We start from the raw sequence: 23,725 nt of genomic DNA, 5'->3' as shown, positions 1-23,725 counted from the left end.
GAATTACGAATAAACTAATTATCTTATCTGGTCATAAACGTGTCCCGTTTATGTTTTCATACATCTAAATGAACAAAGCTTTGGAAACATTATCCACAGTGGCTAACTGAATGTTAAAGTTTTCTTAAAAATGTCTAAAAACACAATAAACAATCATACAAATCAAGATATATCTAATAAATGACGATGCTGATCAGTGGTCAGGTCACCAGATCAAATCAGTGACACATTTTACAATATGCAAACCGATTACAATAATAACATAACATCATTATATATAGATTGAAGTCTTAAAAGCAAACTAGCCCTCAAAACGTCATGTTAAAGAGAGTCATATAAAACTAAATTTAGGACTGTTTTCATGCAAAAAACATTCCCAAAGTATGATATGCACCCTATAATATTCCTTCCCATTTAGTACCTATTAGTATATCAAGTTGCCCGAACAGCCCGTCTGTCTTGATAAAAACTGGGCGACCGCCAACATCTCTAATGCAGTCACCTCTATTTATAATCCAGAACGGGCCTGTTCATTCCTATCTCTGTCTCGTCTCTCAGGCACTCATGTTTACTCACAGACACCACTTGCATTCTCACAGACACTGGTTTTGAGAACAGCCTATACTGGAAATGGCTGAATGTAATGCTCATGTCATTATTGCTTCTGTTTGAGAAATCCATTGAACACCGATATTAATATTCTCATTTAGTTAGTACGTATAACATGTAGCATTTAATTATATATATAAACTACCGTTCAAAAGTTTGGGGTCAGTACGATTTTTTAATGTTTTTAAAAGAAGTATCTTCTGCTCACCAGGGCTGCATTTATTTGATAAAAAACAATAATAAAAAAAACAGTAATATTGTGAAATATTATTCCAATTTAAAACAGCAGTTTTCTATGTGAATATATAGTAAAGTGTAATTTATTCCTGTGATCAAAGCTGAATTTTCAGCATCATTACTCCAGTCTTCAGTGTCACATGATCCTTCACAAATCATTCTAATATGATGATTTGATGCTCAAGAAACATTTATGATTATTATCAGTGTTGAAGACAGTTGTGTACACATTTTTTTTCAAAATTCTTTGATGAATAGAAAGTTCAAAAGAACAGCATTTATTTAAAATAGAATATTTTCTAACATTATAAATGTCTTTACTGTAACTTTTGATCAGTTTAACTCATCCTTGATGAATGAAAGTATTGATTTATTTTATTTATTTCCCGCAAAAATAAAATTAAAATTCTTACTGACCCCAAACTTTTGAACGGCAGAGTTTAATGTTACAAAAGCTTTAGATTTCAGATTAATGCTGTTCTTCTGAACTTTCTATTCATCATAGCATCATGAAATAAAAATTTAAATAAATGTTTTCAACATTGATAATAATCATAAATGTTTCTTGAGCATCAAATCATCATATTAGAGTGATTTCTGGAGGATTATGTGACACTGAAGACTGGAGTAATGATGCTGAAAATTCAGCTTTGATCACAGGAATAAATTACACTTTACTATATATTCACATAGAAAACAGCTGTTTTAAATTGGAATAATATTTCACAATATTACTGTTTTTTTTATTATTGTTTTTTATCAAATAAATGCAGCCCTGGTGAGCAGAAGATACTTCTTTTAAAAACATTAAAAATCTTACTGACCCCAAACTTTCGAACGGTAGTGTATATATATATATATATAGTTTCTCATGCATCTTTTATGACAGAATTCTAGTTAGAGTATTAGTTACGATTAGGGCTGTGAAACGATTAATCGCATCCAAAATAAAAGTTTGTGTTTACATAATATGTGTGTGTGTACTGTGTGTATAATTATTTTGCATATATAAATACACACACATGCATGTATCTATTTAAGAAATATTTCTATGTATATACATTATATATAAATATAAATATTTTATATATAAATAACAAATTTTTCTTTGAATAAATACATGCATGTGTGTGTATTTATATATGCAAAATAATTCTACACACAGTACACACACACATATTATGTAAACACAAACTTTTATTTTGGATGCGATTAATCGTTTCACAGCCCTAGTTACGATTTACAGTGACACTGCTATATTTTTTTTAATCATTCGTTAAACTGAGGTTTTAATGTTAAAGCTTGCAGATTTGCAAATCATTTTGGCCTTTTAAAATATTGAAACGTTCTGCATCTTCCTCTAAAATGAGTTATTATGCATGCCGCTCCATTAGTGGAAAAAGCTACCGTTTTATAATAACTCAGAAAGATTTGTTTCCTGTTTTCATTCCAATTGATTCTTATATGTTGATCAAAATGCAATACAGAACAAAGCACTGCTTGCAGAGGAGAAGATTCCTTGTACCTCGTCATAGTTAACGACAGTTGCAGTGGGAATGTTTGGTCCGAGCGATCGGCTCACTTCCCCCACATAACTCGGCTTCTATGGAGGACAGGATGAATGACGGTGATGTAAACACAGAGACTAGTCACACATCAAGACAAATGTGTGTTTTAGTGTTACTCTGACAGTGTTAATATGGAGCATGATGCGGACGCATGTTTGACACATGAAATGTTTTAGCATGTGAAAAGGGTGATTCTTCAATGGGAAGGTCTCCGCTGATGCATATATATATATATACAGTATATATATGCATCAGAATATTTATGTATGTATGTATGTATATATATATATATATATATATATATATATATATATATATTATACAGGTGAAACTCGCAAAATTAGAATATCATGCAAAAGTTCATGTATTTCAGTAATTCAACTTAAAAGGCAAAACTAATATATTATATAGACTCATTACATGCAAAGTGAGATATTTCAAGCCTTAATTTGTTATAATTTTGATGATTATTGCTTTCAGCTTATGAAAAGTTTCAAAATTTCAGAAATGTTGAATTTAGGGTTTGCATAAGCTATGAGCCATAATCATCAAAATTATAACAAATTAAGGCTTGAAATATCTCACTTTGCATGTAATGCGTCTATATATTATATTAGTTTTGCCTTTTAAGTTGAATTACTGAAATACATGAACTTTTGCATGATATTCTAATTTTGCGAGTTTCACAATACATATACACACATACATACACGTACTGTATATCCAAATAAATATATGGAGATATAAAGACCACAAACAGAAATTAGGTTTTCGTTAATAAAGGACAGATAGCAGGGCCGGCCCTGACCAATTTGCTGCCCTAGGCAAGATTTTACCTGGCGCCCCATGCATCACAGCCCATTTCACCCCGTCATTGTGTTCATGATTTAGCATATATATATATATATAGGCCTATATACACACACACACACACACATTACAGCCTAAACACAAATACCAAGAGCATTACATAGCATTCAAGTCAAGTCCCCATTATCTTTTATAGCACGATTTACAATAAAGATTTAATGTGAACTTTGCTATTTTGAATAAACCTGTAAATAAATATCATTACTATGCCATAAAATGTACAGGCCAAAAGTTTGGAAACATTACTATTTTTAATGTTTTTGAAAGAAATTTCTTCTGCTCATCAAGCCTGCATTTATTTGATCAAAAATACAGAAAAAAAAATTATATTGTGATATATTATTACAATTTAAAATAATTGGTTTTCAATTTATTATACTTTAAATTATCATTTATTTCTGTGATGCAAAGCTGAATTTTCAGCATCATTACTCCAGTCTTCAGTGTCACATGTGACATCCAGTCTATCACATGATCCTTTAGAAATCATTCTAATATGATGATTCATTATCAAAGTTGGAAACAGTTCTGCTGCTTAATATTTTTTCATAACCTGTGATACTTTTTTAGGATACTTTGATAAATAAATAGAAAAAAAATTTTTTTTAAAATGTTTTAAAAATAGAAATCTTTTGTAACAACAATATACACTACTGGTCAGTAATTTGGGGTCAGTTTTTTTTTTTTTTTTGGGTTGAAATAAATCAATACTTTTATTCAGCAAGGATGTGTTAAATTGATAAAAAGTGATCGTAAAGATGATTTATATAATTAGAAAATATTTTTATTTTATTTTAAATAAATGCAGTTCTTTTTAACATTTTATTCATCAAATATATTAGGCAGCAGAACTGTTTCCAACACTCATAATAAATCAGAATATTAAAATGATTTCTACAGGATCATGTAATAGACTGGATGTCACATGTGACACTGAAGACTGGAGTAATGATGCTGAAAATTCAGCTTTGCATCACAGAAATAAATGATAATTTAAAGTATAATAAATTGAAAACCAATTATTTTAAATTGTAATAATATATCACAATATTTATTATTTTTTCTGTATTTTTGATCAAATAAATGCAGGCTTGATGAGCAGAAGAAACTTTTTTCAAAAACATAAAAAATAGTAATGTTTCCAAACTTTTGGCCTGTACTGTATCCCCACAACTGCACAACTGTAGAGTAAAACATTAATAAAAAAAGTGATAATAAAAAATGCGTCTTAAAACTGACATGATTGTTACAAAACCACACAGTCTGGGGACTCTGGAGAACTCAGAACAACTGCTAACATTAAGTTTAAGGTAAAAATAACTGCCATGAAATTATAGTATCTTACTCCTATGCCATAAATTGTTCATTCACTACATCACTTTACCTCTGTCTTTATCCCCGTTTATCCTCTTCTCTTCTTTTTGGCACTGTATCTATCGCAGACTATGCTCATTTATAATGTGTCATGTAAATTCTGCCTTCCGTCACAATCAGGAAACTTTCACCGCGTCTAGAACTGGCGCGAGCTGCCAGGCCCGTTTCTACGAGCTGTGTGTTAACAAAAGCAGTGCTGTCTACATTGGATGCGGAGTCGCGCACGCTTCACAACAAATTACCAACAACTGATCGCGCGCGCGCTCTGTTTCTGACGCACTTCAAGCACTCGATGGGCGGGGGACGATTGGTGAGCCGGACTTTTTTTTTTTTTTTTGGGTAGTATTTCGAATTAATGGTTTTAAAATAGTATTATATATAAAAAATAAATAAATAAATAAAATAAAAAAAATTCACTCGTTCACTCATTCTGGCGCCCCTATGGATGAGTGGCGCCCCTAGCATTTGCCTATACCGCCTATGCCGCGGGCCGGCCCTGACAGATAGCAATACATTAAAATTGAAAGTATTCGATATCTAAAAGTCCTCAAATCATATATATTTGCATTTAAAATCAGCATGAAAAACTCGCACATCAAACAACCGGAAGTGTTTCTACTTTCTATGTGAAACAACATTTCCAATTCATGTTGATATTAAACAGCTTTTAACTTTAAGTCCTAAATAATTTTTTTAAAGACCTTTACAGAACAACTAAATATTTACAGTATTTCAGTCTCTCTCTCTATAACTGCACAAGAGAGAAAAAAATTTGCATGTTTTTGCTAGTATAATAAAGAAGTGCAAGCTATTTTGACATGAAGGGTAGCAAAGATTTATTTGAGAGTAGAGACTGATCTAAGTATATGTATGCCATGTTATCTATGGGGATATTTTTCTTCCTTATTCCGTCTCCACCGTCTCTAAGCCCACACAAACACTATTACAAACCAAGATTATAAATGTGTGTCACATAAAGAAAATCATCATAACTCAATCTAAACTAAAGCAGATGAGCAACCCTGAGTCTGTCAACCCTGTAAAGGCATTGCCTACTATTTCTACAATACACTAGTCAAACAACCTTTACATCTGTGTAATATGTATGACACGTTGTACCTGTTGTCCAAAATGAAGTGGTTCATCTCTAAATCGCAACTTCTTCTCAATATCTTGTAAGAGTGTTTCCCTGCTTTCGCGGAGGTCACTATCGGACATGAGTCTGGAAACTCTTTGATTCTTCTTCAGTGAACTTTGAGGCCTGGACATGGAGTAACACAACGAGACTGAGGTAAGAAACACAAGAAGATACAGCAAACCCTAACCATAACGTAATATAGTGAAATTGAAAGGGTGCTGGGGGCTTGTCAAGCTCAAAAATGACATAAAACAAACATAAAAGTACAGAATCTTGACATCCACTCTTCTCTGAACCTTTGTGAAAGTTTATAAGAGAAACAGTGATCAACAAATCAGTTATGAGTCAAATCTTTTCAATGAATCAGTTGATTCAGTTCATTTGTTCACAGATCTGTTTCTTGGTTTAAACTTACTGACTTACTGATCTAGTCTCAACAATTAACAGGCAACTGGAGTGCTATCTTAGATTAGGTTTCAAAAGATTATGGAATATAATACAGTCACACACTCACACGGACCACTTTTATAATAGTTTTGTGGTGCTTTTTCGTGCTTTCTGAAGATTGAGAGCATCAGTTCTCAACTCACTTTCATGCCAGGATATTCTACACAAAAAATCCACCTTTTGTGTTGCACAGAAGACGAGGTTTTGAGGACGAGTAAATGTAAATGGACGAGTAAACAATTAACATTTGTACGTGAACTATCCTTTTAAGAGAAAGTGTGATCTTTAAATCATATTATGATATTTTAACTCTTTCCCTGCCTGTTTTTTGACAATATTTATCAAATTTTATTATGCAATATATCAAAAGAAAGAACAGACCTCTGCTTTTAAACAAAAAAATATGGTTTTATTCTAGCTTAATGCATTCTTTTTTTATCAAAACTTGAAACTTTAACAACACTTGGGTAAGTTTCATAAAAAAGCAACATTTTGAGCAAAAAGCTGAGAAAAACGCATTTTTGTTAAAGACTACATCCGGATCGGATCCATCAACACTCAAAGCTTCACAGTCCTGTAACTCATCCTGGGTCAACATTTCATTCAGTAACATTAGGCAGTTTTGATTTATATGCCGTTTAATGTTGATGATGGCATTATTTTACATGTGCATCTTCTTACATATGCCATTGCTTGGTTCTGCTTCTTCTTTGTCTGTGTTTTGATCAGGAGATTTAGTAGCATTTTAATTCCTTTAAATGAAATGATTCCTTTAAATGGAATGAATCTCCTGATCAAAACACAGACGAAGAAGAAGCAGAAACAAACAATAGCATATGTAAGCAGATGCATATGTAAAATTATGCAATCATCAACAATAAAGAGCATATAAATCAAAATTGCCTAATGTTACAGAATGAAATGCCGACTGAAATACTCTTTTAGTAGATGTGTAATAGCACCCCCTACTGTATAATGGTGAAACACGGAAAGCCAGACATTTCCGTCAATGGCAGGGAAAGAGTTAATGTTGTGTTGGAGTTTGCTTACCCAAGTGGGGCCCTTTTAGGCAGGCCCATTGCATTGGTCGGATGAGATGTTGGCAGCGAAGGAAGGACAGAACTAAGGAACGCCACTGGATTTTGGATGGGGCTGGGGCTGGAGCTGCTAGACGTTGGTGAAGAAGCTTGTGGTGGAGAATGAGTTCTAAAAGAAAACACTGAATTCACCAGGCCAGGAGGCAACAGAGGCGGTGAGGACACATATGGGGGGCTTCTCGGAGACTCCAGAACTCTTGTTGGAAACTTTCTTGGGGACGGAGCAAACTGGTTGACGGGCGACGTGATCTCCCGTGTCGACTTGGGTAATATCTGAGCAGCTAATTCGTGTAGCATTGGAACAGGAGACTCAGTTGGAGAAATACTGATAGGAGAGAGCGTCTGAGCTGCGATGAACTCCTTTGGCCTGGTGTAGCTGAAGCTCTGGGCGGAGATCGGAAAAATCCCGGGAAGTGGAGGCTGGGGGGTGTTGTTCAGTTGAGGTGGAGACATTGGACTCGGGATGGCCGCAGGTGGATTTCTCACCAGATGCGGTGAGGTGATGATACTCAGGGCTGGATAAGACACATTTTGAGAACGCGTGTCTTGTGGAGCCATGCTGGGATGAGTAATTGAGGTGGTGTTTAACTTTGGTGCAGTGTTGTTCACCACTGCTGCATTAGGGGTCATCAGTGCTTGAGTTTTGGCAACACACATGTCACTATTGAGAACAGAGTTCATCTGGAAGGTTGGATTCATGTTCATTTGTGATATATGACTGGAAGGAGTAATGGGTGGCTTATTGGTCACGTAGTTAGGGTTTGGTTGGATGGATGGAGCCATGATAATTTGAGGAAAAGGCATTGAATGTCCCACATTTGATTGTGGCATAGGGATGTTAGGAGCTCCTGTTGGGATTATTGGTATCACACTTGGCATAGGAGCCACATTGGGTGAGACAGGCACCGCATTTGTTTGGAGTATTAAGGTAGAAGGAACCATATTTGGTGGAACAGTATTTAACAAAGTAGTGGGAACCAGATTTTGTTGAGGGGTTGAAGGGTGGGTGTGTAAGGTTGTGGCTGATGGAGTAAGTTGGGGTAAGGGCATGGAATTGGTTAAAGGCATGCTCAATTGGGATACAGGAGCAGCTTTTAATATGGGAGTAGGCAGTGCAGGTGCTGCAGGGATGGATGCAGGGATCAGCTGTGTAATTGGACCAGAGGGAATAACGAGAGGTGGTCGGAGTGGAGATGGCACTGGATTTGCAGAAGGAGTTGGCGTGACAGGCGGTGGCTCACAATTTGTCCCGTCTAAATGTGGTAACTCTTGGCTTGGGGAGACGTTATCCTGCAGCTGTTCCAAAAGCACCTGATTGTGGAGGATCTGAAGCTGCACTGGGTCTCTAAGATAAGAGAGAAGAAGGAGAAAACAAATGCATTGAATCTAGTTCAGAAGGTCCTAAAATTTTGTCTTGCAACATTCTGAAGTTGGTACTTACAATTTTGGTTTAGCCAACACCGGTGGGGGTTCTTTGGATGACATTTCTTTCTCTTCTTCTTCTTCATCCTCCGGGAGTTTAAAGGTTACGCGGAGACCTGCTCGAGAAGTAGAGCGGGGTTCATTGTGATTCCCTAACACACCCTCGGGTCTTGTCTTGAGGCAAGAAGTTGGGGGATCCGGTAGGGGTTTAACAGGTGGTTGCTCTTGAACAGAAGATTTTGAACCATTTGGTGATGGTTCAACCCAGGCATCCAAGTCCAGAGTGATGCCAGAAGCTAATCCGTTGGATGGACTTTGGTTCACTTCTGTGGAAGGCTTACAACCAGACCCTCCTGAATCGAAGTGTGTAGTGCTAGAGTTGACAGACTTATGGTTCGAATCAGAGTTCAGTGAAGAAGCATTGAAGCTGAGTGGGTCTAGCTGAGGTAAACTACTCCTGAAAGTATCTGAGCTGTATTTTCCAATGCTAAGAGGGTTTAGACTAGGCAGGCTAGCACTGAGCTCATGGCGAAACGTACTAGGGTTTAGGGAGTCTGAACGAAACGTTTCAGAGTCCAGAGGGTCTGACTGCTTAAAGCCAGAGCTCAAAGGGTCGAGACAAATCATACTTGAGTGAACCTTGTTGTTTACCAGAGGAACATCTGGCTTGCGCTTCAAAGTTGTTGATATCAGGTCTGTTGCTTGAACCTTTGGTGGGGAGGATTCCACGGTTAAAGTGCTTGTTTTTGTGGGTTTGGTGTTGTTATTATTGTGTCCTATTGATGCAGACAAAAATATTTTTCAGAATTAGACTTGAGGTCTAAGCAGTTTTACATTGGAAAAACTGACCCAATAATCAATTGCACACAAATTTACCTTTCACTCTCAACACTGCGATACTGGAAACAGTGCCATATTTATTGCTGGCTGTGCAAGTAAATGTTCCAGAATCCTCTGGAAAGACCTCCGCAATAACCAACGTACATATCTCCTCTGAAGTCCACACCAAACAGAGAAATGGTAGACTGTTAGGTGGTTAGTGCCATGAAATAATTATCTTGACAAAGCAGCTGTAATCATAGCCACCTACCAGATTCAGCCATAGATCTTGGTTCTGTATGAAAAAAAGCAGAATGTGTGGATTATCAGAAGCCAATTGTAAGTAGAACAATTCATGCACTGAGAGTTTTTCTTTTACAAGATACAAGGATTTTCAAGGATAGGTCCAACCACATATCTTAATGTATGCATACTAAAATTAGACATACTCTTCTGGAGGATCCTGAAGTCTGGAGAATCTTCAATAAGTGTTCCCTCTCTGTACCAGTCCACTTTGGGGGAGGGAATGCCTTTTACTCGGCACTCCAGCACTACCAGCTGACTCTCCAGAGCCAGGACATCCTGAAGGTTCTGCACCAAAATAGACAATGGTGTTCAATGACACTGGAATGGAAAGCATGTAAAAACTACATTTTTATATATTCTGAAAATAATGTTAGAGGTGTTCGCTAATGCAAAACTACCACAATGACTGCTACTGCATTTTAATTGGTGTTCTGCGGGGTTACAAGGGCATTGCTAGTCAAACGAGGTCACCACTAAGTTTTTATTATATTTCTATAAATGGCTTGCATTGGACTGTTTCATTGTCTGATATGCAACAATCCTAAGTCTGGTTGCATAATAAGGTTAGAAATAAAATAAGAGTTGTGTTTGCTCTACCTTTGTAAAAACAGGAGCTGCCATTATGGGCCTTACATCGAAGTTTTGAAGATAACTACTGCTGCCATTTAGATTCTGAAAAAGAAAATGTATAATGTAAGAGAAACACATGCATAAGTGGGTATAATCAAAACTGTAGATTTGCTGTGTTGTTCGTACCTCAGGAATGCTCTGTTGAGACGTTAACAGTATATCAGAGATACTCTGGCTTGATTGAAGTGGTGGTGGTGTTATTGTGAGGGTTGGAGAAAGTGGAGTTGGTTCCACCTCAGATATTGGCACTAGTGGTTCTAGAACAGGTATGGTTTGTTCTAGTACAGGTATGGCTTGTTCTAGTACAGGTATGGTTTGTTCTCCTACAGGTACGGTTGGTTCTAGTACAGGTATTTCAGTGCTGACGACCTTGGTACTCAGAAGTTCTGTATCTTCTTGTTCAGATAGAGAGTCAGCGGTCAGTTGCACTGCTCTTGCGTCTGAAGGTGCTGCTGGCTCAGCGCAGGTGGTTGTTACAGTAGGAGTTGTGTCTTCGGCAGATGTGTTGGACTCAACCGAGATCTCAGCAGGTCTGGGCTCAGGAGATCTATTATGAAGTCTGAAAAAAAGTATGTTCATGTGTTTTCAAACAGGTCCCTTGGGGTCCATGAAGGTAGTGGAAGGAGTCCAGACAGTGGTGTAGTCTAGTTTTTTTAGTGAGTATACTGTGTTAGAAAACTTTTTTTTTTTAAATCAACAAAAAAATTATTACAATTGGACATTTTCGTACTGAGAAACTGCTGGTAAAATAATTTTATATATCTTTCTTATTCCTTCTTTATAACTCAAGAAGGAAATAAGGTACAATGAAGTTTCCCTACATGTGAGCTGCATCTGGATCAAATTTGGTGGTGATAGCATAAAGTAATCATAAGTAACAGCATTTAGAACCAATTTAGTGTTTTTGTTTAGCCCTTGAGGGTATGGGCTATTTTTAAACCTGTTCCTCCCTGAGTAATATCTCATGATCGACGCAATGGATTATGTTGATTTTGGACTAATTTAAATCAAGACCACCCACTGTAAGTAATGATGTGCTATTTTCTATGATCTGTGCATGTTTCATGAACTTACAAGTGAAAACGCCACGTGAAAGCTACATTTGTTTTTAGTTAGCACCTGTGGAGTGTGTCGTAACTCCATGAGGAACATTCTCGTGATTGACGCAATGGATTATGTTGATTTTGGACTCATTTTAATAGTGAGATATGTTATAACCAATGATGTGCCATTTTCCACGATCGGAGCATGTTTCATGAAGTTACGAGCGAAAACGTGAGCGCTGAAAATGTCAAACTTGCGCCGAGAATGACCGCCAAGCAACTATGTTGTTGTACCAAAGTGACGTCAGATCCAGGTCAAAGGTCATGGAAGCCCAAATGGTACAAAAGTCAGTGCTTCGCAAAACAGACGGGGTGAATTTATGAATGAAAGTGTGAAAGTTCGTCACAAAACGATGATGTTACGTATCCTCAAAATCCTCAACCTTTTTAGTGGGTATACAGCGTATGCCAGCATATCACCTAGACTACACCACTGGGTCCATATATATTAGGGGTGTAACGGTACATTTCGGTACATATTCGTCCCGAACCGTCATAGTACGGATGTCACGGTTCGATCCATACATTCAGATGACGAATACAGTCAGTCACAGGAAATCCACAATACAATCCAGAAGGAGGCGTGCGGTAATGCAACGCTGTTTGCTAACCACCACAACAGGAAAAAAGACAGAAGAAGAAGAGATGATCTATGCCACAACCCAAACCAAGAGTTCAGGAGAGTAGCAGTTTCAGTTTCGCTGAGTTTCGATTTATTTTTGTGACGCGTTCCACAAACTTCACGGAAAGAAAACCGAGACGGCAGAAAGCGGCATCCTGTATGTTTTCATTATTTTACAAAAGCACAATGTTTTGTTTTTATTGTGAGTGTACACACAGTTTCGAATGATGTCTTACTCTTATCTGTATGACCATAAATGACGGAGTATTTTAAGTTGTTTCTGCTGTTATAATGAGACAAAATAATTTGGCATTGTGCCGTTGAAAAGTCTAAACTACTACTGCATTTCCGAAACCGAGGTAAGTACCGAACCGTGACTTCTGTGTACCGTTACACCCCTAAAATATATGTACATGTTATTCTTATAACATGATTCAATGTTGGAAAACCTGGAAACTCACTGTGCTTGAAAATGTTGTTCTCCGTCAGAATCCGATGAAGACGCTCCTATCAGAAAATGAAATGATGCTGCTATAAACTGCAGCTGCAATTGTTTAGTCATTCATATGAAATGGTCAATGATTAATTTACTCACCCTCAATGTAGATTTCTGCTGAGGTGGAGTCTGTGCCGTAAAAGTTGGAGGCAAAGCACGAGTATCTGCCTGTATCTTCTTCAAACGCCTCGGCTATGATCAGAGAGTGTCGCTCACCGTTGGTGATGATCTGAATATCAGGACTGTTTTCCAACTCTTTACCCTCACAAAACCACCTGGAAAACACAATCAGAACGTTACATTTTAAACAGGAACACACATCAAGCACAGACAATAACAAATAACAATACGTTAATGAAAATGTATAATATACACAAATCATGTATGAACGCATCTGGTTTTATTTGACCTCAGTTGTAAAACCAGTGACATGCACAACTATGTTGTATTCTGACTATAAATGATTATGCCCGGCTCATTTACATCCATTTTCAACACAAAATATTTTCCTAAATGCATATTTAACTCATTACTTCAATATTTGAAGTGTGCTAGTGACACTAAATGAAACACTATCCTGTAGGCCACAGAGGTCATTAATACAAGCCTTACAAAACAAAGGTAAACCGCCTTTTTTCAACAATATCATGTAATTGATATGAGATTTTCATTGATATGAGATTTCATATTCGATAGATGGGACCAAATGGGAACCAAAAATGGGAAAACAGAGAATATCCAATAACAAGATCTAACAAGGTAACATGGGGAACTAGCACTTTTGTTAATCGTTCAAGCTAACAGTTGTTGACTGATGCATAAAATCTCAAAATAGCCGAATATCAGCTAATTTCTCAGTCTATCACCATCACAATTTCCAAACAAATTAAATGCACAGTTAAAATGCTTAATATTGAACAGATTTTGGACATTAAATGGTCAAAAACATATCAATATATGTCACAAATACCTCAATTAACAAAATAAAAAATCAAAATAATAGTACATTTCCTTTTTTAGGGAAGTTACCCTTAAAAACTTAGCTGATGAGCAAAAGCTATTTACTTGACTAAATGACTAAATGGATTAATGACACCAGACATTATTATTTATTTAATCAAATACAATAAAATTGATACAATAGAATTTTCAGAGCCTTTCTTTAGTCATTTAATGGCAAAAACTAATATGTCTAAGATACCAAACTGCTGAAGCCATTTACTAATGAAGTTATTTCTGGCATATGTCAGTTTCACATCACAAAAATCAGCCCTTCTTTTCAAACGCTTCAGCAAAATAAGGTCCACACTGTAACACAAATCAGCATTTATTCAGTATGAAATCAATGGGTTAAAAGAGTATGATCAGATCCAAAAATATAGCTTGACCACAGCCTTACCTAGAGTGACCGTACAGCAATTATTTACTTCCTCTCCTTCCGTTTTCGTAAAATTTCCTCCCTGAATTTTAAAGTGCTTCTGAAGCGACAAGTTGCGATTCATTCCAAGGGCTAGACATGGCTGAAATGTATTGTGTTGGAATGGGATCCCAGAGCCAATGAGGATCATTTCCAGTGAGTAAGACTCTACTTTGAAAGCCTGAGCTGCGGGGGGGAGACTTCCAGCGCTAGATCTGCACCTGTTGGGTCTATTTTCCCTCTGGACACGAAACCCCTGATAAAGCTGGACGGCAGCATCCCTGACCGACACACATGAACATACAGAGCTAAACATAGAGCGGCCTCTCATTCAATCACCAACACAACACACACTAATAGATCTGTCAGCCAGTTAGCACACATTTGAGTCACTGAAAAAAAAAAGAGAAACACTTGACATTTTTTTAAGGCTTGCTTCAACATCTAAAATGTGGGGTTTCTTCACATTTACTCGATGTAAATTATTCTGTGGTGAAGAAAATGCTACAGAAAAAAAACAAATGTAATTTCCACATGAAAAAGGTAGTTCAGGCAATAATAAAAAATAAAAATAAAAATAAGTAAATCGTATATTAGTACTCATTTTAAGCTTTTAGAAAGTAAAGCGTAAATCTAAAATTAAGTAAAACCTACTCAACTTTTCAAATACTGGTGTTCCCATCATGCACTGGGGCATTAATCATTAATAAGGTTGATTTTTCAACGTTTTATCATTACTTTAGTTGTTAGGTTTGGTAATTTGCCATTTTGTGACATCTGGATTCATTTTCTACTCAAAATGACACATTCATACTCAAAAACGATCTATTGAATGTTACCGTTATTGTGTATTGAGGTCTCTTTGTGTTCGGATGCCATGTTACTTCTATTATGATACAGTATGGAATCTATACGATTTCTATTGTATGATTTACTTAAATGTTAAAAAAAGCTAGATTAAGCACTCTAAAAGTGTGGTTTAATTCAGTGTTATATTGTCTGAGTAAAAAGTTAATTTAGTTAGATATACTAAACTTAGTTAAGTAGATGTAACTTCATTCTATATGTGAAATTAAATAAATTACATGTATTTAAGTAATATTTACTTAATTACTTCAATTAAACGTTAAGTGTCAATTAAATGTCAAATGAATGTTAAGTCAGTAAAATTTACTTAAAGTGTGTCAGTGCAAATTGTTACGAGGATTTTATCAAGTAAAAGTAAAAGTAAAAAAGTTGTATCTCTCAGTGACTTAGGAAACAAAGAAAGGTTAAGGAAAATGAAAGCTTTGCACAGATGGTCAGATGAACATTCACAGATATAAATAAAATGGCTCTTTGAATCATGTTGAAAAGGCAAGTTACTTCTGATCAGTGGATTCTCACAAGAGTTTAGGGATGATCTAATGTTTCTGACATCACAGTCTCTGGGTCAGCTGAACGTGTGTAACGCCACGGAGAACAGATGTCGAAACACGTCACCTGTCACACACTCAGAAAAGCACGGGTTTCCTTGACCTGTCAGTGTGGGAAGCTCACGTTGAGTTATGTTACACTAAGGTTTTATCAATGACAAACTGATAACCAACTTCAGCAACGTATAATCATGTATATATAACAATGGAAATTCCTCGATTAATTAATTAATTATGGAAAAATAAATCATAACTAGGGTGTTTAACAGACGTCCTGAACTTAGAGGTTTTGTCATGCTACCGCTATGCAAACATTTATCTTTCAGCTTTCACAAGACATCTTTGTGCTAATAGAAAATGCATGGTCAATTTATATCATGTTATTAAATGCAAAAAAGTTCTCCAGCATTTATTAATTTTACTCAATACTAATACATTATGGAAATTAAATGTTGTATTTGTTAACGTTAGTTAATGCACTGACATGAACAAATAATGAACATCTGGATTTTTATTAACTAACGTAAACAAAGATTAATAAATACTGTAACTAATGTATTGCTATTAAATGCAAAAAACGTAAATGCATGATACATTTTTATGAAGTTATTAAAAGCAAAAATATTAAATGCATGATCAATTTATATTACGTTATTAAATACAAAAATGTAAAATGCATGATCAATTTATATTACGTTATTAAATGCGAAAACGTTAAATGCATGATCAACTTATATTACATTATTAAATGCAAAAACGTTGAATGCATCATCAATTTATATTACGTTATTAAATACAAAAATTTCAAATGCATGATCAATTTATATTACATTATTAAATACAAAAATGTTAAATGCATGATCAATTTATATTACATTATTAAATACAAAAATGTTAAATGCATGATCAATTTATATTACGTTATTAAATACAAAAATGTTAAATGCATGATCAATTTATATTACGTTATTAAATACAAAAATTTCAAATGCATGATCAATTTATATTACATTATTAAATGCAAAAACGCTAAATGCATGATCAATTTATATTACGTTATTAAATACAAAAATGTTAAATGCATGATCAATTTATATTACGTTATTAAATACAAAAATGTTAAATGCATGATCAATTTATATTACGTTATTAAATACAAAAATTTCAAATGCATGATCAATTTATATTACGTTATTAAATACAAAAATGTTAAATGCATGATCAATTTATATTACGTTATTAAATACAAAAATTTCAAATGCATGATCAATTTATATTACATTATTAAATACAAAAATGTTAAATGCATGATCAATTTATATTACGTTATTAAATACAAAAATGTTAAATGCATGATCAATTTATATTACGTTATTAAATACAAAAATGTCAAATGCATGATCAATTTATATTACATTATTAAATACAAAAATGTTAAATGCATGATCAATTTATATTACGTTATTAAATACAAAAATGTTAAATGCATGATCAATTTATATTACGTTATTAAATACCAAAATTTCAAATGCATGATCAATTTATATTACATTATTAAATGCAAAAACGCTAAATGCATGATCAATTTATATGACATTTTTGCATTTCATAACATCATATAAATTGATCATGCATTTAATGTTTTTGCATATAATAACGTAATATAAATTGAGTCTTTTACACCATAACACATACCTTTCATCACACTGTAACACACACTGAGTTGAGTCTTGACTTGAGTTTCTAGAGAAGCACAAGCTGAATATCATGGCTGGAGCAGCACATTTGCACAATCTGACTCATACAATTCTTTAAGGCTTTACAAGTTATGAGAGATGAAAGATAATCAGTCTATAAAGTTCATCCAGCCTCAAGTCAGCAGGTAATGTTCAAAGTTTTCGATTTCTGCTCCTCTGCAATTATCTTAGACATAAACATGTTTCATGACAAACACACTTACGAATAAAGAAATCAATAAACTTATACTTACAGTCCAGTTTACACACAGTGCTCTAGTTTACTAAAACCAAAAATTTAAAAAAATTATTTCTTTAATTGGAGTAATATATATAATCATATTTTTTTCCTATATGCAAATAATTAAATAAAATAAGTTTAAGTACTAAAATTACTAAAACTGAAATAAAACTAAATGAAAGCTAAATAAATATATTTTTTAAAACTAATACAATCAAATGAAAAAAGCACAAAAAAATTGCTACAAATAGAAAGTATTCAAAATATTAATAAATGCTATGATAGTATATAGCATTGATATCCATCTGATTCCACAATAGTACATTATTTTGTAAGGAAGTGACACTCATGACAGAAAAGACATTGACTGTATAGTAAACACTGCTGCAAATATCGATCATATCTGCACTGATGTGCCCGTGTAATATTTTGTTTACTCTTATACTCATTGGCTAACTGTGCTCTACTGAAGATGTGGGACATTAATTTCGCCTGCATTCTCATAGCATCATATTTCCAATGTGGCAAAATTAGAAAGGCTGAGCTCAGACTGCATGTTATACGCTCAGCTTTCACAAGACTTCTTTGTGCTTACAGCCAATGCATGAGAAACTAGTGTGGTATAGATTCCTTGTGAAAAAGCAGCACACTTTAGCATACTTTTATGGAAATAATATACTTTTAAAAAAGTCTGAAAAGAAGGGACTGTTTACAGATGCTTCATTAATTGCAATTAAGTGAAAATGTATTATGGTTTAAATTTATATTAAAGGTACAATACGTAAGAATTTTGTATCAAAATCCAAAAACCACTTGCACAGTGTTATATATTTCTTTCAATTGTGTGCTTACATTATCCTAAATGTTTCCAAGAATTTGTAAATTCTGAGAAATGTACAATTTTAAATAGTGCCCGTCCCTGTTCACTTGTCGCCTGTCAATGATGTAATATCCGCGTTATCCCTGGTTTCCGCTCGTACTGCCACAGTAACCATAGCAACAGACGTGGACAACTGCGTCACGTCTAACGTACATATTGTAGCATTAAATGCAATTATTTGAACCTTAAAGTTATTTTTTAACCCCCTTAAGTGCATCTTTACATTTACATTTAGTCATTTAGCAGACGCTTTTATCCAAAGCGACTTACAAATTAGGACTAAATTAAGCGAGTCATCATGAAGAGGCAAAAAACAACAACAACGCAAGAAGTGCTCAAAATACGAAGTTCAGGTATTATTCAGAGTAGCATAAACCCGATAAGTGATGTTTCAAAGGGAAAGGAATTTTTTTATTTTTTTTATTTTTTTATGAGGTTAAGTGCTCACGGAAGAGATTGGTTTTCAGCTGTCTTTTGAATGTTGTCAGGGATTCTGCATTCCGGATGAGGGTGGGGAGAGCGTTCCACCAGCATGGAACTGTGAATGAGAATGTTCTGGAAATCTTTAAATGTGACGTAATATGGTAATTATGGTAAAAATTTGTATGTCAAAATATTAGTAATAACAGTAACACTTTACAATAAGGTTTAATTTTGTAACTCTAGTTAAACTAACACTGAACAATGCTTTTATTTAGAATTTATTCATCTTTAATAATACATTCACCATAAACTAACATGAACAGACAATTAACACAAACTAAATTAACATTAACAAAGATTAATAAATGCTGTAAAACACATTGTTCATTGTTAGTTCACGTTAGCTAATGCATCGTTAACAAATGAGACCTTATTGTAAAGCGAAACTGTAATAACATTTTTAATGTGGAGAATTTAGAATTTAGTACATTTGAAATATATTAACTTATAATAATAATAATATAATTCAACAGCAATAATCAAATACTTCACATGTGCTTTAGTATGTTATTCAAAATAAATGCACTTACATTTTTTTCTACTGACAAAGAATGTTTATGAGCTGTTGCTTCATCCACAAACTTTAACTGAAATTAAAAATGAATTGTTTATATTTTTGACCTGACGGAATGTTTTTGGCGGGAAATTGCGTCATGCGTCACTCGTCTGTGCGTGTCTCGTCATTTCCGTAAATAGAGTAAAGTTGCTGAGCTGCTTTGACGCGTGTCTAATGTGGGAGTGTCAGGGGTTAGTTGTCACAACGAGAGAGAAAGATTGACATGGAGCTGCTAAATCTCCGGGGAATCGCCCGTTTTAAACATATGCTGAACAGAGGAGAGTCTGCTGGAGGAATAACCAAGTCAAGAAGAGCTGAAGCACAACCAAAACAATGTTCCTCCACAAAATGCATGCGGTTTTGTTTTTTAACCACTAAAGGGACAAAAGTTACATAGTGTACATTTAAAGTCTCCCTGTGGTGAAAATCCAGCTTTTAATGTTGTTTATGTGTCTATGTGGTGTTTTTAATATGCTTTAAGACAAACCATGTGTAAATTCACAAGTCGACACCATTGCGGAGTATTTTCTCCTTAAAACTGCAGTGAACTAGCCTGGTTAAAACCAGACCATTCTCAGTAGTAACTGAGTTATGGTCTGGAAAAGCTTCATTAATAACTCATTTCCAAAGGGGCGTCACCAACGGACGTCGCTCAAATGCCTCTGGGCGCAATTGGATAGACCTAAAACCAATCAGAGCGATCGTCATCGTGTAAAGCCATATGCTGCGTCCCAATTCGCCTAAGTTACACTACGCCATAAAAGTATGTACTCTTTTTGTGAAGAAAAGGTATTTACTTTTGAATGTGTAGCAAAAAAGTAGGCAAGCTTTGGGACATACTACTTCGTCATCTTTATCGGATGGATCTGTCGCGTGCGTCCTGTCACATAAACTGCCCTGTCAATCATCTCGTCACAGTTAAAATCCTCTACTAAATCTAATTTCATTTCCTACCGTTTCGGAGAGAAATGTAGCAGCACGTTCATCTGCCAGTGGGTCTTTCATGGAGACTGTCCTCATGTGTTTGCAATTTTAATATGCATTTAAAAGTTGCTGCGCTTCACCAACAGACGTCGCTCAAATGCCTCTGGGCGCAATTGGATAGACCTAAAACCAATCAGAGCGATCGTCATCGTGTAAAGCCCGCCCCAACGTTTCTGATTGGTGCCGCGATTTCGAGGGATTAGAAATGGGCTTGAATGAGCTCTTTGCCAGACTACTTGCAGAGCAAATCTAAATTTGCCGGAAGTTGTCTGGGTTTACCCAGGCTAGCAGTGAACCAAAGACAGTCTCAAAAACACGCTTTGAAATCGCTGGTGTTTCTGATGTCACAAACTACCATGTAACCAATCAGATCAACGTGTGATCGTCAGCCAGTGGATCTCTGAGCTGAGCGAGTGAGTGGAGACGGGGCTCATTTGCATATTCATAGAACCACGCATACTAAATGAGGAAAGGGTGTCGAGTTACATTCAAGATATTTTAAGGCATGAAGAATTTTTTCCAAGAAAAATGTTTAAATATGTGATTTTGGGGATCAAATATGAGTTTTAAGGGATAAAATGATGGACTACAGGTTTTAAGCAAAACTAAATCCAAAACAATGATTCCGTGATTGGATCCCTATATGAAGCGTTTCTTTTAATAGTGTTTGCAGTTTCTACGTGTCTGCTTTCTGCCTGAGCAATAGCAATATTTGACCACTAATTACTCTACGTACACCAATAAAAGTGAAACTCACCGGACTTCAGGTGCAGGCAGTCCTCTGACGATACAATCCAACTGGACTTTACTTCCCTCAGGAACCTCCCTGCTTTTCAGTTTCTGTATAAAGTGTGGAGGTTCACACACGGGTTCCTCCGCTTGTATCAGAGCCGGTGCTTCACACTCAATTTCACACGATGGCTCGGGTTCCTCGGGTTCCTCGGGTTCCTCGGGCTCCTCTGTGTCCATGACTTGATTGTTCTCCATCGGCTCCTCCATTTGTTGGTCAAGCAGAATCGGCCGTTCTCTATCGTCAGCATTAATGGAGTACGAAGTGCCATCGAGTTGGGTTTTGTTCTGGTATCGGCTCCGGTGCGCTTTGCAAGTACGAGGCCGAACTCGCTTAGAACTGTTGGACTTGAACAGAGACGAAAGCTCTTCTATGAAGTCGGCTGCCTTGTTGAGGAACTCCTTCTTGGATTGGGTTTCCAAGCCATAAGGAGCGTTTCTTTGGGGTCTTTTGAAATCGGGAACCGCAGGTTCCCTGGAAGTTCTGACGCTCCTAATCGTGTTTTCTTGGATCGATGGCTGGACTGATTGACTCTCGGACACGACCTTGGGTTCTGGAGTGGGTTTGCTGGAGAAATGGCTCATTTGTGGGCATCTCTCCTCACATTCTCGTGGATCATTGCTGATCGCTTTGCAGGCCAGATCCACACTCTTGTCCAGTTCTTCTTGGCTCAGGAAGGCAGAGAGGTCTGGGAACTGAGCATCCACTTTCCCACCAGAATCATCCGGTTTCTCTTTGACCGTCCCGTACACCAGAAGTCGAGGCGCGTCGATTAGGCTGGGCTCGCCGTGTCTGTGATGGGCTCTGGCTTCGGCTAAATAACTCTCTCGTAAGAGCTGAGATAAAGACGTGGGCTGATCCATGTTGTTCTCCTCCATGATGCTGGAAACACAATGACAAAGATTAAGAACATTAAGGAACGTTTTTGGGCACATTTGGCAAAGGTGAAGCAGAATTTTTTTAAGTCCGCCTGTAGTCAATGATTATATCACTTAAAACTCATCTTTGATTACCAAAATGACTATTTAAATGCTTTTTCCTTGAAAAAAAAAAAAATACCTTAACATATCTTGAATGTAACTCGACACCCTTGCCTCATTTAGTATACGCGGTTCTATGAATATGCAAATGAGCCCCGCCTCCACTCACTCACTCACTCAGCTCAGAGATCCACTCCTTGACCAGATGAGTGTTTCCCTAAAGCTTCGTTAGCCAACTATGGTCGCAAGTTCCATCGTTATCAGCGGTTCAACGAGTCTGTGTTTCCCTAAACCATCGTTCTAACGAACATTCGTAAACAGCATCGCAAACTTGTGTGTTTGGAGCGACAGATCTCGACCTGTGGTTAGAAACAGAGTTTCTAGTTTGCATGACATGTGGACTTAATAAATCCTTGTCTTGAGCAAAATAACCAAGCTGACTTATATCTTTTATTTAAAATACCTACAAATGTAATTTACGTCTTTGAGTTTGTCAAGAGATTTAAAGCGTCGCTTTTGAAGACTGCGCATGTGCGAACGAGCTCTAGTACGCAAGAACGAGCCCATGATTGAATCTGGAAATAAAGCAAAATAACTGAGAAAAATGATAATTAGTCCTCAGATGCCATGTCCGTAATTTATAACAAAACATCTAACACTGATTCGATCTCAAACAGTTTCATCAAAATAAGTTATTACTCCACCACGTGCGTGACGTCATAAACCAACGTGGTTGAACGACCACTTTGCGACGATACGGTTTTGGGAAACAGTCGTGACTAACTAGTTGATTTCTTCAACGATGGATCGTACTATTTGAGTTAAGCAGCGAGTTTCGTCTTTGTACGGGAAACACACCCCTGATTGTTTACAAGGTAGTTTGTGATGTCTGAAACACCAGCGATTTCAACCCGTGTTTTACTCAATATAAATGGTGTTGACTTATGAATTTACACATGGTAAGCATATTAAAAACACCACATAGACATATAAACTACATTAAAAGCTGGATTTTCACCACAGGGGGGATTTATTGTCTTCTGCTAACCCATTGTAGGCCTAATTTATAACTATCTAAAAGAGTAGAGTAGCTTTCAATAAACGAGTCTTAGATATCATGCCTACTTGTAGAAACTAATTCGGTTTACATTGAGCAATTCAAAATGTCTACAAAGACATATCACATTGATATTAAATTTACACTGTAATCAGAGATGATATAAAAATATATGATTTTAGAGCTGAGCACAACTAGAAAAATTATTATTCACTATAAGTTAGTATTCTCTTCTTCAGACCTGAAAATGACAATTATACAATTTCCCTGATATTTCCAGGTGTTCTGTTACCTTCATGCATGACTTAAACATGCCAACTAACCGAATATTCCCGGAGAATAAAATGAAGTTATTAAAACGATGAAAACGCAGCTGAATTTGAAGGATTTCGTTTGGATGTTTTGGAGATTTTTGTGCCACTACAAACAGAATTCCTCTTAAAACATG

The 23,725-nt window shown here is 35.8% G+C and overlaps 1 protein-coding gene and 3 long non-coding RNA genes across 6 annotated transcripts in view; 3 read left to right on the top strand and 1 right to left on the bottom strand.

Annotated features, from left to right (window-relative positions):
- The window catches only part of LOC309486291, a 77,642-nt gene extending 72,995 nt beyond the window's left edge, over positions 1-4,647 (top strand). Inside the window, exon 2 of the long non-coding RNA XR_014201460.1 lies at positions 4,093-4,647. This is a non-coding gene — a long non-coding RNA (uncharacterized lncRNA). The remainder of the gene's footprint in view (positions 1-4,092) is intronic.
- Positions 1-23,725, top strand: part of LOC309486272 — a 233,032-nt gene that overhangs the window by 106,411 nt on the left and 102,896 nt on the right. The gene's annotated exons all lie outside the window — the stretch shown is intronic.
- The window catches only part of mypn (myopalladin), a 36,257-nt gene that overhangs the window by 10,181 nt on the left and 2,351 nt on the right, over positions 1-23,725 (bottom strand). For 2 of the 3 annotated variants that reach the window (XM_082153273.1, XM_082153274.1), the window contains 12 exons: positions 21,208-22,122; positions 12,838-13,013; positions 12,704-12,749; positions 10,644-11,076; positions 10,485-10,559; positions 10,031-10,172; positions 9,853-9,876; positions 9,639-9,755; positions 8,782-9,538; positions 7,294-8,685; positions 5,778-5,919; positions 2,372-2,449 (listed from right to left, as the gene is read on the bottom strand). In XM_082153273.1, the coding sequence (XP_082009399.1) occupies positions 2,372-2,449; positions 5,778-5,919; positions 7,294-8,685; positions 8,782-9,538; positions 9,639-9,755; positions 9,853-9,876; positions 10,031-10,172; positions 10,485-10,559; positions 10,644-11,076; positions 12,704-12,749; positions 12,838-13,013; positions 21,208-22,118 (4,293 nt within the window). In that variant the 5' untranslated portion in view covers positions 22,119-22,122. The remainder of the gene's footprint in view (positions 1-2,371; positions 2,450-5,777; positions 5,920-7,293; positions 8,686-8,781; positions 9,539-9,638; positions 9,756-9,852; positions 9,877-10,030; positions 10,173-10,484; positions 10,560-10,643; positions 11,077-12,703; positions 12,750-12,837; positions 13,014-21,207; positions 22,123-23,725) is intronic. The other variant, XM_082153275.1, reaches the window with a different exon arrangement.
- The window catches only part of LOC309486277, a 75,591-nt gene continuing 71,741 nt past the window's right edge, over positions 19,876-23,725 (top strand). Inside the window, exon 1 of the long non-coding RNA XR_014201443.1 lies at positions 19,876-20,842. This is a non-coding gene — a long non-coding RNA (uncharacterized lncRNA). The remainder of the gene's footprint in view (positions 20,843-23,725) is intronic.

The sequence above is a fragment of the Leuciscus leuciscus genome, assembly GCF_965113295.1.
Source record: "Leuciscus leuciscus genome assembly, chromosome: 22".
In the NCBI taxonomy this organism is placed as follows: Eukaryota; Metazoa; Chordata; class Actinopteri; order Cypriniformes; family Leuciscidae; genus Leuciscus; species Leuciscus leuciscus.
This window is presented reverse-complemented; position numbering and strand designations above follow the sequence as displayed.